At 49.6% G+C, this 15,631-nt stretch overlaps 1 protein-coding gene across 1 annotated transcript; it reads right to left on the bottom strand.

Moving 5' to 3' along the window:
* Positions 1-12,220: 12,220 nt before the first annotated feature.
* Positions 12,221-13,790, bottom strand: FGF4 (fibroblast growth factor 4). Its single transcript, XM_006860822.1, has 3 exons — positions 13,478-13,790; positions 12,919-13,022; positions 12,221-12,397 (listed from the first exon to the last, which is right to left on the bottom strand). The coding sequence occupies exons 1-3, from the start codon at positions 13,788-13,790 to the stop codon at positions 12,221-12,223; spliced, it is 594 nt and encodes a 197-aa protein (XP_006860884.1).
* Between the last annotated feature and the right edge of the window lie 1,841 nt (positions 13,791-15,631).

Raw genomic sequence — 15,631 nt, 5'->3', positions numbered from 1 at the left:
AAAAACCGATTAAGAAGACAAGAAAGAAAGAAACTGCCAAAGTGAGTTATCAGCAGAGACTCTGAAATTGCTCTCTGATGTAGATATGATAAAACAACTGGAAGAAATGAAGAGGTGAAAGAGCTGAACATAAACTTTCAAAGGGCAGTTTGAGAAAACAAAACAAGATATTATAATGAAATGTGCAAAGACCTGGAGTTAGAAAATCAAAAAGGAAGAAGATACTCAACATTTCTAAAGCTGAAAGAACTGAAGAAATAATCAAGATTCAACTTACACTATTGAAGGATACTACGGGCGTAAGTCCTGGTGTGGCACTGTGAGTTAATGCACTGGGCTGCAAGGTTGGTTTGAATTGCAAGTTGGTGGTTCAAGGTCACCTGAAAACCCTATACAGGGTCGCTATGAGTCAGAACCAACTCAATGACACTTAACAACAACAATAACATGGCAAAATACTGAATAATGCAGAAAGCATCAAAAGAAGATGGAAGGAATACGTAGAGTCACTATACCAAAAAGACATGGTCGATGTTCAGCCATTTGAAGAGGTTGCATATGATCAAGAGCCAATGGTACTGAAGGAGGAAGTCTAAGGCGTACTAAAGGAATTGGTAAAGAACAAGGCACCAGGAATGGATGGAATAAAAATTGAAATCTTTCAACAGTGAGGCAACACTGGAGGCACTCACTCATCTCTGCCAAGAAATGTGGACGACAGATACCTGGCCAACCAACTGGAAGAGACCCATATTCGTGCCCATTCCAAAGAGGTGACCCAGTGGAATGCAGAGATCATTAGACAATATCATTAATATCACATACAAGTAAAACGTTTCTGAAGATAATTTTTAAATGACTATAATAGTACATTGACAGGGACCTGCCAGAGGGTCAAGCCAGATTTAGAAGAGGACACGGAACGAGGGATATCATTGCTGACATCAGATGGATCTTGGCTGAAAGCAGGGAATACCAGGAAGATGTTTACCTGTGTTATATTGCTTATGCAAAGGCTTTTGACTGTGTGGACCATGACAAGCTGTGGGCAGCATCATGAAGAATGTGTAGTCCAGAACACTTAATTGTTCTCATTAGGAACCTGTACGTAAACTGAGAGGAAGTTGTTTCAACAGAACAAGGAGATACTAAATGGTTTAAATCAGGAAAGACCTGTGCCAGGGTTGTATTATTTCAACATACTTATTCAATCTTTATAAGGAGCTCTGGTAGCATAGTGGTTACGAATTGGGCTGCGAATCTCACGGTCAGCGGTTCGAAACTACCAGCTGTTCCGTGGGAGAAAGATGAGTCTTTCTGCTCCCGTAAAGATTTACAGCCTCGGAAACCCTGTACAGGGTCGCTATGAGTCAGAACCGACTCCATGGCACATAACAACAACAACAACAACAACAACAACATTCAGTGTTTATAAAGTCCTAGTGTGCCACTTCAGGATAATGCATTGGACTGCAAGGTCAGTTCGAATCACAAGGTTAGTGGTTCAAACCCACCAGCGGCTCCTTGGAAACTCTATACAGAGTGGCTATGAGTTGGAACTGACTCGAAGGCACTTAACAACAACACCAACAACAAATTCAGTCTTTGTGGAGTCCTGGTGTGGACTGCAAGGTCAATTTGAACAGTGAATGGATGGTTTGAACCCACCCTCTGCTCCTCAGAAATCCTATAGAGGATCACTAAAAGTGGGAACAGATTCCATGTCACTAAACAACATGACAACATTCAATCTTCGGAGTCTTGGTGTGGCACTGTAGGATAAGAACCGGACCACAAGTTTGGTTTGAACTTCCAGGCTGGAAACCCTCTACAGGGTTGCTATGTTGTTGTTGTTGTTATGTGCCGTGGGGTCGGTTCTGACTCATAGCGACCCTGCACAGGGTTTTCGAGGCTGTAAATCTTTACGGGAGCAGAAAGCCTCGTCTTTCTCCTGCAGAACAGCTGGTAGTTTTGAACTGCTGACCCTGAGGTTTGCAGCCCAATTCGTAACCACTACGCTACCAGGGTCGCTGTGAGTCAGACTCTATGGCACTAACAACAACAACAACAACATTCTATCTTCATGCTGAGCAAGCAATTCGAGAAGTTGGGTTATATAAAGATGAACATGGCATCAGGATTGGAAGAAAACTCGTTAACAACCTGTGCTATGCAGATGATACAATCTTGCTTGTTGAAAGCAAAGAGGACTTACTGATGAAGATCAAAGAGCACAGCCTTCAGTATGGATTACACCTCAATGTAAAGAAAATAAAAGTCCTCACCACTGGACCAATAAATAACATCATGATAAATGGAGAAAAGATTGACGTTATCTAAGATTTCATCCATTATCAACACTCATAGAAGCAGCAGTCAAGAAATCAAACTATGTACTGAATTAGGCAAATCTGTTGCACAAGGCCTCTTTAAAGTGTTCAAGAACAAAGATGTCAGTCTGATGACAGAGGACCCCCTGAGGTATTTTCAATAGCCTCATAAGTATGCAAAAGTTGGACAACGAATAAGGAAGACCATGGAACAATTGATGCATTTGTGTTATGGTGTTGGAGAAGAATATTAAAAGTACCATGGTCCTCCAGAAGAACAAAAAAATCGATGTTGGAAGAAAGTGCAGCCAGATGTTCCTAAGAAGCCAGGATGATAAGACTTCATCTCTCATACTCCAGACATAGTATCAGGAGGGACCAGTCCCTGGAGAAGGACATCCTATTTGGTAAAGTGGAGGGTCGGAGAAAAAGAGGAAGACGCCCAACGAGATGGATTGGCACAGTGACAGCAGCAATGGGCTCAGATGTAGCAATGATTGAGACACTGGTGCAGGACTGGGCAGTGTTTTGTTCTGTTGTACATAGGGTCCCTAGGAGTTGGATCCCATTCATGGGCGCTTAACAACAACAACAGAAAAGCAGCCAGAATAGCCCTTGAGGTCTTCTGATGGCTGTGTTCTGGATTTGGGAAACGTTGGGAGACTGCAGAGAGATTTTTAACAGAGAAAGGAGTAGGGAATGTGTGTGTTGAGAAGCTCCTGGAGGGATGCACCGTGGAGAGCAAGGTGGACATGGAGACCAGTGGGGGCAGGGATACTGCAGTCACATGGGCCCAAGGGGAAATGACCTGTACAATGCCTCTGCTGGGCAGAGGGAGAGAGGAAGTTAGAGTTCAGATCCAAGTGACGGAAGCAGCCAGGCCAGGTAAGGGGCCTGGGTGGGGGCAGAAGGGAGAAGGGGATGGAGTTAGAGGCTGAGGTACTTAAGGATTTCCTGAGGCTCGAGGTGGGGTTGTGTTGGGGCAACGGGTTGGTGACATGATGAAACAGTTGTTTAACAAGGATGTCTTGGTGTTCTTAAGAGAAGCAAAGCTAGTCATGTTGTTGTTGTTGTTAAGTGCCATCAAGTTGATTCCGACCCATAGCAACCCTGTATAGGGTTTCCAAGGAGAAGCTGGTGAGTTTGAACCACTGACCTTGTGGCTCAGATGACATTGCAATCTGATGCATCAGCCCACAGTGCCACACCAGGACTCCAGAGCTAGTGATACGTGCTTCTAATTTATATCTAATGTCATGTTGTTGTCGTTGTTAAGTGCCATTGAGTCGATTCCGACCCATAGCGACCCTGTATAGGGTTTCTAAGGAGCAGCTAGTGAGCTTGAACCACCGACCTTGCATTTCATACAGCTTTGCAGTCTGACGCATTAGCCCACAGCGCCACACCAGGGCTCATGTTGTTAAATGCCATCGAGTCAGTTCTGACTCACAGCCACCCTGTATAGGGTTTCTGATGAGCAGTTAGTGAGTTAGAACCACCAAGCTTGCAGTTCAAACTGACATTTTGATCCAGTACTTATCCACACCAGGAGAGAGAAAGAGAGAGTCCCTAGATAAGACCAACAAGCAGCCAGAAGCTGGAGGTTTGAGCCCCTGCACTGGACCCTGAGGGGAAAACCCGGTGATCTAGTTCTCAAAAATCCACCCCAGAAAAGCTGCTCTAGCCAAGCTCCCCGGTCCTCTGACACACATGGCAGCCGCACAGGTCAGAGCCATTGTGTATGCATGTAGGTACGTCTCTGTGTGCACATGTATGTATATATGTGTGCAGATATATAAGTGTATGTGTATCTATATGTGTTTAGAGTCCTTTTGTGGCACTGTGGGTTAATGCTTTGTACTGCAAAGTCGGTTTGAACCACAAGGTCAGTGGTTCAAGCTCACCAGCCACTCCTTGGAAACGCTATACAGGGTTGCTATGGCTTGAAACCAACTTGACGGCACTTAACAACAACATATATGTGTTTATGCTCATGAATATATGTGCGTGCATGTGTGTGTGTGTGTTGTTCTTGTTGTATGTCATTGAATTGGCTGTAACTTACAGCAACCCCTTTTGACAGAACAGTATCATCCTATAGGGTTTTCTAGGCTGTCATCTTTGTGTGGTCCACATTCAATACCCATGGAAGCAGAAGTCAAGAAATCAAATAGTGTGTTACACTGGGCAAATCTACTACGCAAGGCGTGTTTAAAGCATTAAAGATCAAATATGTCACTTTGAGGTCTAATGTGCGCCTGACCCAAGCCAGGGTGTTTTCAGTCGCCTCATATGGATGTAAAGCTAGACACCAGATAAGGAAGAGCAGAGAACTGATGATGCCTTTGAGTTATGGCGTTTGCAAAGGATATGAAGTATTGGAAGAAGTACAGCTACAATGTTCCTTAGAAGCCAGGATGGTGAGACTTTATCTCAGGTACTTTGGACATTTTGTTAGGAAGGACCAGTCCCTGAAGAAGGACATCATGCTTCTTGGTAAAGTGGAGAATCATCAAAAAAAAAAAAAAAGAAGACCCCAAAGAGACAAATTGATACAGTAGCAGCAAAAATGGGACCGAACCTAACAACAATTGTGAGGATGGGGAAGGACCCAGAAGAGTTTCCTTCTATTGTGCGCAGGGTCGCCATCGACCTCACCAAGCAACAGTGACACACTGACCCAGAAGGTTTACATTCTTTATCGACGGTAACAGCCACATCTTTCTACGCAGAAGAGCTGGTAGGTTCGAACCACTGAGCTTTCAGTTTGTAGCCAAGCACTTAAGGACTTTGGCACCAGGGCCCCTTTGCTGTCCATAGGCAAGGACACAGGATTCCAGCATGTGTTGTGGACACCAACTGAATGCACTGCTGTTGAGTTAATTCCGACTCGTCACAACCCTCCCCAACAGAGTCAAACTGCTTCAGAGGAGCCCCAAAGATGCCATCTTACCCGTGATTACATCTTTCTCCCTCGGAGCAGCTTGTGGGTTCGAAATCACTGGGCGTTCAGTTATCAGCAAGCACGTAACCACTGCACCAGCAGGACACCTTGACAAAAATACAGTTGTAGTTGTTAGGTGCTGTTGAGTTGGTCCCAATTCATAATGACTTTATGCACGACAGAATGACGCACTTCCTGGCCCTGCACATCCTCACAATGGTTGTTAAGTTTGAGTCCATTGCTGCTGCCACTGTGTCAATCCAGCTTATTGGGAGTCTTGCTCTTTTTCTCTGACAGTCCACTTTCTCAACCACAGTGTCCTTCCTTCTCCAGGGACTGGTCCCTCCTGGTCACATGTAGGAAGTATGAGAGATGAAGTCTCACCATTGTGGCTTCTAAGAAACATTGTGGTTGTACTTTTTCCAACACAGATTTGTTTGTTCTTCTGGCAGTCCATGGGACTTAATTTTAATATTCTCCTCCAACACTGTAACTGAAAAATCTTAGTGTTGAAAAACTATCCTAAATCAATCACCTTTTCAACTAACAAAAGGCAACCAGGACACGCTACCTTTCAGTAGTGGGAAATCCTAGCCTGCTCCAAAAAAGACAACTGGGAACCTGGTTCCCAGGAACTCCGCCAGCCTTTCCCAGAAAAACCTAGTCACACCTTGGGGAAGGGCTTTATCCCTGAATCCCTACACTGAGCAGAAAATCAATGGTCCCATTAACAGGAAGATAAAACGGGATTGGTCTGTTAAGAAGATAATTAAGGCTGTTAGGAGAAGAATCCTGATAAGGCAGCTCCTATGGTTGATCCTGCCAAACACTTTGCATGTTGTTGTCTTTATTAAGTGCTGTGGAGTCCGTCCGACTCACAGTGACACCACCACCACCCCACCCACCCCCACCCCGCCCCTGTACAGGGTTTCCGAGGCTGTAAATCTTTATGGGAGCAGAAAGCCTCATCTTTCTCCCACGGAACAGCTGGTAGTTTCGATCTGCTGACCTTGCGGTTCGCAGCCCGATTCGTAACTAGAGCTCCTTTGCATAGGTCCAGTATAGTTAGTTCCCTTAGCTCTGGGGGACTTTGTGGAGACCGAGGGCTGTTCAAGGTCACCCAGTTGGGAGCTGTGGAGCTGGTCAGTGAAACACACACCAGAGAGAAGTGGACCTGTGCCTGGCCAGCAGCAGGCTGGTTTGGAGAAGTGCAGGGGAGCCCCATTTTATCTTTGCTGAGTCTGACTTCTCACCTCCTGTATCTTGCTCCCAAGCAGTCTCTGCTCAACCTGGCTGATCACATCTTAGGATCAACCTCTAGTTTTCAGATAGCTCCATCTCACTTGGAGAAAAAGCCAAAGTTGGTGGTGCCCAAGGCCTCCCAGGATCTGGCCTCTCTGACCTCACCCCACTTCTTAATTCCAGCAACACTTCCTTTTTACTGCCCTCAGACAGGCACAGCCCTACCTCACCTCAGGACCTTTGCACATGTGTCTTCTTCAACCCAGACCGGTCCCTATCGGCGTTCCTTGCATGGATGGCTCATGTGCTCATGTGAGCACATGTGTGCTCAAATGCCACCCTGCCGCCCCCGTCTGCTCTTCTTGGTGCTACAGTGTGAGCACCCTCCTTCATGCTGGATAGCTTATGTCCCGTGCTTACTGTCCAGCTCCCACTTTATAAGGAGGGCTCCAGGTGGGCAGGCAGTCAACACGTATCTGTCAAGTGGATGAACGAATGAATGCCCCTTTGGGTCCATCTTTGACACTCTAGATGGTGCACAGCATTGACGATTTTGGCTGGTGCCTTGGAAGCAAAGCCTGGCAGTTGACTTGTGAACAATCAGCTAGCCCAGCTTTCCTCCGATACTCACAGGGGGACCAGGAATCTGTTATTGGTTATGATACAGGCTGGAAAAGTCACATGGAAACTAAGTTTAGCTGATGGATGTTGCAAATAAGGGGAAGATTTTCACCTCAAAAGTTGGATGAAGTGTTCCTGGTTTGGAGCACGGAACACCAAGGTCTTACCTGGAACTGCGAACCCAGGAGTCCAAGGAGCAGGTGAGCTGACAGAGTCCTGGGGGGACCAGAGGGGCCAGCAGAAGGGAGAAGGTGACAGGTTGTTAATTCTATTCCACACCCCTCACCCCAATATTCATCACAGTCACAAACTTCACTGGACCCCTGGTATAGGATAAGCACTCGACTACAAGGGTGGTTTGAACCACAAGGTTGTCAGCTCAAACTCACTATCCACTCCTCAGAAATCCTATACAGGGTTGCTGTGGGTCAGAACCAACTCGTTGGCATGTAACAACAACATACTTTACAGTCGTGGCTAGATCAAGAGGAGGGAAGGCAAACATGACCCCTCAAAGAACAAACAGGTATTAGTTAGATCCTCCAACCCTGAAGGCCTTTTGAGGGTCACTTTGCAAAGTGATTGTATATATATCCTAAAAGGACACACGCGTTGGAGAGAGGGGGGAATCTTAGATTCTTGGCCTTCTGGGCTGGCAATTAATACATTTTAATTGCAGTTTGAAACCACCAGCCACTCCGTGGGAGAAAGATGAGGCTTTCTGCTCCCTTAAAGATTTATAGCCTTGGAAACCCTGTACAGGGTCACTATGAGTCAGAACTGACTCCATGGCACATAACAACAACAACATACTTATCAGTAGAAAGTACTTGGGGTGGCGCTGTGGGATCAGTACTGGACAGCTAACTTCAAGGTCGGCTGTTCAAACCCACCAAGCTGCTCCTCAGAAACCCTATACAGGGTCGTTATGACTTGAAACTGACTCAATGGTACTTAATAACAGCATGTATATATACATTAATGTGTGTTGCTGTGAGGGGGCTCTTAGGCTGTAATATTTTGGTAGCGTAGTGCTTACAAATCAGGCTGCTAATCTCAAGGTCAGCGGTTCGAAACTACCAGCTGTTCCATGAGAGAAAGATGAGGTTTTCTGCTCCTGTAAAGACTTACAGCCTCGGAAACCCTGTACAGGGTCGCTATGAGTCGGAAGCAACTCCACAGCACACAACAACAACATCATCTTTTCAGGGGAGTCCTGGGGTGGCACTGTAGGATAAGTACTCGACCATAAGGTCCATTTGAACTAAAAGGTCAGTGGTTCAAATTCACCAGCTGCTCCTCAGAAACCCTCTACACAGTCAGGTCACTATAAGTCAGCACCGAGTCACCGGCACACAACAATCTTTTCAAGAAATAGAACGGTAGACCTTTTCTTCTTGGGAGGCCCTGGGTGGGTTTGACCCTCCAACCTTTCAGTTAATTCCTGACCACTAACCAGTGTATCTCCAGGGCTCCTGGCATGTATGCATTTGTTGTTAAAGTGCCATTGAGTCGACTCATAGGGGCCCTGTAGACGGTTTCCAAGGAGCGACTGGTGAGTTTGAACTGCCAACCTTGCACTTCAAACCTTGTAGTCCAGTGCTTATCCTCCAGTGCTACACTATACATAATTGTTGTTAAGCGCTGTCAAGTCGATTCCGACCCGTAGCAACCCTGTATAGGGTTTCCAAGGAGCAGCTGGTGAGCTTGAACCACCGACCTGGCAATTCAAACAGCTTTGCAGTCTGGTGCATTAACCCACAGCGCCACAGCAGGACTGCATACATAATTATATTGCTATAATTAAGGTCATATTTCCACAGGATAATATGTACTGTTACAATGACTGATGCCAAGTCACTAACCAAACACTTGCCATTGAGCTGTTGACTCCTGGGAGGCCCAGTGTGTCATCAGAGGAGAGCTGTGCTCCACAGGGTTTTCAGAGGCTGACTTGTTGGAGATGTACAGGTATATGTGCATAACCTTCAATGTCCAACCTTTTGGTTAGAAGCCAAACACTAACTTAGGGACTCCACAAAGATTGTTGTTGTTAAGTGCTGTCGAGTCGGTTCTAACCCATAGCCACCCTGAACAGGGTTTCCGAGGCTATAAATCTTTACAGGAGCAGAAAGCCTCATCTTTCTCCCGCGGAGCAGCTGGTAGTTTCAAACTGTTGACCTTGCAGTTCGCAGCCCGATTCATAACCACTACGCTACCAGCTTCCAGAGCTCCTTCCACAAAGATTGGTACCCATCAAAACCCACTGCCGTTGAGTTGACACGGTTTCCAAGACTGTCAGTTTTTATAGGAGCAGAAAGCCTCATCCTTGTCCAGAGAAGCTGCAGTTGGGTTGGCAGCCCAAAGCTTAAATTAAACATGGTACCACCAAGGTTCCTAAGATTGGTACATTCTGGTATTGGAATGCTGGTGTGGTGCTGTAGGAAAAGCAGAAACCACAAAGTCAGCAGTTCGAATCCACCAACTGCTCCTTGGCAACTCTATATAGAGTTGCTATGAGTCGGAACCGACTCAATGGCACATGATTCCCAATCCCAGTGGTGGTCTCTGCTGCTGAGAATTTGGGAAACACTGTGTTCATCTTGTGTGGACCAGCCCTTCAGCCTGGGATTCTCCCCCCACCCGACCCCCGCCACAAAGAAACGCCCAGGACAGAGCTTGAACACAGTATGGGTGGGCAGGAGGAAGCCTCATCTCCAATATGAGAATCAATGGTCAGAATCAAGAGTCACCAAATGACACCCCCAGGCTCCGGCTTTGAAGGCTGCATTTGTGTGGACACAGCTGGCTAGAATCCATCTCCCAGCCCCCACCCCAACCCCAGCAATGTGAGGTTCAAGGCCTCAAATAGAAAGGCCACGGAAAGACCAGGGAGGAGGGGGAGAGGGAATCATCTTTTGGCATTTCAAGGCGTGTTTAAAATGTTCTTTAATACCTTTCCCAGTTATGTACATTATTTACACCCAATCCAGTTGTTTTTTTAAAATACATAATTGTTTTCTCATTTATTCTGCATTGAAATGTGCACAGCACATACATTCCCACAGCATCTGCATAAAACTACAGATTCTGGAAACGGAGATAAACCCAGAAACCCCAACCCCCAGCACAGCAATAGAAAAACTTTACAGTATCTCACAGGGCACAGTTCTATCCCAAATATACACACACACACACATATAAATACAGATGATCAAGAATGCTAGACTTCTGTACTTAAGACTTAAGACACTCCTGACAATTTGCTTGGGCTCCCAAATGTAACTGAATGTGTTTTAATGGGACCATGGTTACTGAGTTTACAGTTCCTCAGCTCCTCCCCAAACAGCACAGAGAAATTGAAACATCACTTTACTTCGACCCACCTGATGTTTACGGTGTGGTTAAAAAAACAACAACAATAACAACAGAAAACACGCATTGTTATTAAGATATGGCTAGCCTTTTTTTAAGACTCTGGTCCTGCCTCAGTGGTTTCCAAAGTGACTTTAGTCTTTCAGAACTCAGTTAAGAATAGTATTTTAAGTGGATGATTTGCATTCAAACAGAGTTTTAAAAAAGGAATGTGAAAGACAAAAACTCCGATCAGATTTTCCAACCCATCTTGTAGACCCCCATCCAGTTAATTTGGGAGACAGCTCAGAAGCCTACCAGGATATGGAAGTCTCGGAGTGATGTATAGAGGTTTCTGGTAAGAATAATTCATTTTATATAAAACACTTAAAAAAAAAAGTCATTCATTAAAAATGAATTTGCCCATCAGTTCGGAACTTAAAAAAAAAAAAAAAAAAACCATGACCGACCCTGCCTCTTCCATCTTTGCTTCAGCGACAGGGGTTACATTTGTAAAATATATAAAGAAAAATATAAGGTTACTTGGTGACCATATAGTGCACTGTAACAGCTGTCTGGGAATATTTTCACCATGATTATCCTTACTAAAAGTAATTCACGGGGTAAAGATAGCTCAAACGTGACAAGGTTGAAATGGGACACACCGAAATGATCTGTAACCCTTTTTGGCTACATATGGAAAAATAGAAAAAAAAGACTTCTTAGGAATGGCAAACCGTGGACCTCGTCTGAAATCACAGAATCGGCGACTGGTTTAAGGCATGTGAGGTAGACAGTCAATCCCTTTAAGGAACATTCAGAAGCAGGAGCACCTCCACAGGGACACAAACACTGTATGAAGAGTTTGGTGCAATGACAAGGACAATTCATTTACCATGAAGTGTCCTTAGCACAGGGGAGCTTGTTGGTGTCTGCCAGTACAAACGGGATTGCATCTCTGTTGGAGCTGTAACTGCAAACACACCCCTCCGTCCATTTCCCAGGCTCCCAGTGGGATAATATCAAATCCTTTCTGTGAAATTGACAAATTGTATTTACCTCCTCCACCCCTAGCACACAGGCCCAGCTGCCCCTCACTGTGGAGCTGTGGCTCATCCCGCCCCCCCAAAAAAACGAGAAGAGAAGTTTCTGCAACTCTGGAGCCGGCTCTCCCGCCTGGTGTATGACTGAAGATTGACTACATGCAAGTTTAAAGGTCAACCTTGGCCAGTCTAAAAACAGAGTGGCAGCGGGAGCCTTCGACTGTGTACTGTGTCCCCGAAGTAAACCGATCTGTCCCAGTCCCAAATAATAGTAACAGGGTACAGGAAGTCGGAAGCTGGAAGACGCAAGAGGAAGAAGGCAAGGCTGGAGTTTTCTTAGTGGGCTTCCCAAGAAGGTCTGCCTATCCTGTCCTGGGGGATGCTCACCTCCATGCTGGACGGTCAGCAGCTGCAGAGGTTGCAGATCAGGGATTCCCAAGTCCATTTGCTTGTGAAAAACAAAGAGCAATGCGCTTTTGAAAAGTTACAGAAATCCAGTGGTAAAATTTCTCCACGGTTGCACCAGATTAAGTACATTGTTTTTGTCTTTTTTCCTAGAATATGCAACACACCCAGAGAACCATAAATAATTCTGTGGCCATATATACACCTTTAAATAAATACATTAACGCCTACTGTGGTATGAAATGCTCTATCCAAACAAAGTGCTGGTTGTCCCTGGACGGTCACATCCTGGGGAGAAAGTGGGTGACTTTCATGGTAGGTGACACTCTGTTTCCCTTCTTGGTCTTGCCGTTTTTGCTCAGTGCGACGAACATGCCGGGGAACTTGTAGGACTCGTAGGCGTTGTAGTTATTAGGTAGAAGAATTTCTTTAAACATGCACTCCTCCATGAAGAAAGGCTAGAAGGGAAGGGGCCAGTATGACTGTTGACCCTGGCTGCCAGAGACTAAGAGCTCCTTTCTGTCTGGGGCCGTCAAGACCCCCACAGGGTGTGAAGGAGAGGCATGGCCAGGCCAGCTGAGACTTCTACCACCTGCCCGGCACCTGGTGGCCAGCGAATGTCAACTGGTCTTTGGATGTTCTACAGATTACAGGCCTGGCCTACAGAAGGGATCTTGGTGGTGTCGGAGATGGGGATAGAGGAGAGACAGGGAGATGCCCACCCAGAGCTACCAGGAACCTCAGTGTTCCTGCCTCCAAGCTGTTCCTCCCAAACTGGCTGGTCCCGCCCCAGTGCCTGCTTAGCTACATCTCTGGGCCACTGGAGTAAGGTGGGGGTGGGGCGCTGCCCGCCCTGGCATCCCGTGACCCCGCCTCTGGTGCTCGGGTCTAGGGCCGAGTGGGTCTGAAGGAGCCCCATCCGGTTCACGCAGCACGCTGACCCACGCGAGCCACCGGTCGGACCCTGCTTATAACTCACCGAGCCATAGAGTTTGCCTTTGCTGTTCATGGCCACGAAGAACCGGCTGGAGACGCCGAAGAGAGTCACGACGCCCCTTTCTACCGGGGAGAGTTCCAGCAGGCCTGGGGAGACGAGCGCACGTTATTCCCGGAGGCTCAGGGGTCCCTCAGCCCGCACAGCCCCTCCCGGTCTCCCGGGGACTGAGCGCTCTCCACCCACCGTTTCTTGGATGGGGGCACAGTGCAAAGGGCCTCTGATACACGCCGATAGCCCAGCGTGTGAGACGCGCGGCGGCCCCCGAGCCCGGCCCCGGCTTGGACGAGCGTCCCGGGCCCCCGCGGACGCCGGTGCCCACGGGCGAGGCCGCTGGAATTCGGCTCTCGGAGTCCGGGCATCTGAAGGCGGGGAGGCGGGGCTCGGGTGCTAGGGGAGTTTGTCGGTAGCTGCGGCCAATCCTGGAGCCAGCGGGACTGTGTTCCAGCGTCCCCTCTCGTAGCACCACGAGCAGGTGCCCGGCCCTCTTTAAAGGGGCCTCCGCGGAGCGACCCCAGCCCTCCCGGCCGGCCGGCCCACTCACTGTCGCTGGTGTCGGCATGCACGCCGCCGATGCGCCCGTCGGGTAGCACCTGGAGGTGGAAACCTATGCCCACGTTGCAGTAGAGCCGCCGCAGCCGCTTGATCCCCAATAGGTAGTCTCCGGCACCACTCTGCACTGCCGCCTCCTTGGGCCGCGCGGCTGCAGGGAGCCGCGCTAGCGAGCGCGCCACCAGGCTGTCCCAGCGGCGCTCCAACTCGGCATCCAGTGTCCCGTTGGACGCGGTGGGCGCGGCGCCCCCGCGGCCCGCCCAGGGCGTCAGCAACGCCAGCAGCAGCGCCGGCAGCAGCGCCATCCCGGCCCACGGGCCGTGCGTCCCCAGCGTCCGGGCGCCGGTGGCCCGGCCAAGTGCGCTCCGCGAGGCTGGGCAGGAGCGCACTGAGAGAGACGGCACCCGGGCGCTACCGCGGTTGCAGGCGCGGCGGGCGGGACCTGCGGACGGTGCGCGCCTCCTGCGCGCTGGCCGGGCCCGCCGGGCCGCTATATATGGCCCGCGCCCCCTCCCACCCGGCCGCGCCCGCGGGGGGCCGGGTGCGCTCACTGAGCGCCCGGGGCGCTGTGGCGCTTGCGGCTGGTCACAGGCAGCCTGCCAATCAGGGCCGGGGGAGGGGAGGGCGTACAGGGACGAGCGTCGCGAGTGCCACCTGGAGGGACCCCAGCCCCCACCCTGGATCGTCCGGGCCCCGAACCGGCGTGTCTGTTCCACCACACCTGCCTACCAGGCGAGGTGCTGCCTCTTTCACTTGGTCTCTGTTGTCCCGGTTCCGGTCCCGGTCCCCGCTCTGGCTGGGCACTGCCCTCACCCTGCACCCTCGGAACCACACCCTACGCTTGGCGGGTCTGGGGACTCCTGGAGCTGGCTTTCTGGTTGACTCGTGAAAGAGCGGCCCGGAGTGGGGAAGGGCCCAAGCCACTCTAGGGCCCGGCGGGCGAGAGGAGCCTGGGTCCAAACTGCAGGGCGGCGAGGACCGGACTTGTCTCCGCGCTGGGCGAGTTTAGGGGATCGAGTCCCTTGCTACTCGATGGAGACACTGTTGGAGCTCAGGGCGCCACTAAGAAAGGAGAGGTAGCAAGGAAGGGGGGACGCCAGGTGGTGAAGGTGTACTCTTCCTGCTCTCACTGCACAGCCCCCCCTCCCCGACCCCCACTCAAGGACAGGTACAGCCCTGGGACATGGGGAGGTTCACATCGTGGTTTGGTTCCTTAGTAGAAACATTCTTTTGTCACAGACAGGACCGCCAAGCAAGTGAGGACTGGGTTCAGCCCTCTGGAAGGTTCCCTTCCCCCACCTATTGTGGGAGGGGGGCTCCCCCCACTGTGCCCATTAGTGCCTGATGGGGGCAGGGCTGCCCAGCAAGATAGCCCCCACCTAGGTGTGAAAATCCTGATCCTTTGTGGCACCTAAGGAGCTGGCCCCTCCCGGCAGGCCCCTCCCAGCCACAGCAACATGGGACTGGAGTCCAGCCCACCTTCTGCTGTCACCAGCACCTGTGACCAGAGAGGGCCCAAGTCCAAGTGTTCTTCCCAGCACTGCCCACCTGTACCCAGGAGCCTTTGAGCTCTGCTGGGGCTGGTCCATACAACTGGGAGATCAGGGAGGAGGAGGCGGAGAGAAGAAGACTTGAAGATCTGAGGTCTCTGCTCAGAAGGTTGGGGAACATTCAGGGGTCACTGATGGTGGCAGAACCAGAACCTCGTCTCTGGACTCCTTCACAGGTGTCTTTGCTCCCCTCAGTGGGCAGCTGATGCAGACTGGGCTTTTCCCCTGGACATCGGAAGGTGAGGTCCAAGTAGACAGTTCTGGTTGGCGTGGGGGCAGGAAACTCAAGACCAGCCCTGGGCTGTGTGGCTCTTCTATCTCTGGGTCCTGACTATCCAGGAGAGAAAGGGCACAGAAGGTGGGGACTTCCTCTGGCCTGTAAGACCCTCTGCGAGTCACCCTGTGCTCTTGGATGTCACCCCATCTTCTGGTAGTGGTCAGCTTCTCCTTCCAGGGCCGCCTGAAGCTTGTTTGGGGGCTCCATGGGGGTACCCTGACTCTGCTGACTGCTGAGAAGAACCCTGAAATGCTTGTAGACGCTCATAGTGATTATCTTAGGAAATTCAGAGTCCCTTTGACTCAAGTGGAGTCCTGGT

The sequence above is a fragment of the Chrysochloris asiatica genome, unplaced genomic scaffold, assembly GCF_000296735.1.
Source record: "Chrysochloris asiatica unplaced genomic scaffold, ChrAsi1.0 scaffold00040, whole genome shotgun sequence".
Lineage (NCBI taxonomy): Eukaryota > Metazoa > Chordata > Mammalia > Afrosoricida > Chrysochloridae > Chrysochloris > Chrysochloris asiatica.
The sequence above is the reverse complement of the archived record's forward strand: the minus strand, read 5'-3'. Positions and strand labels throughout refer to the sequence as shown.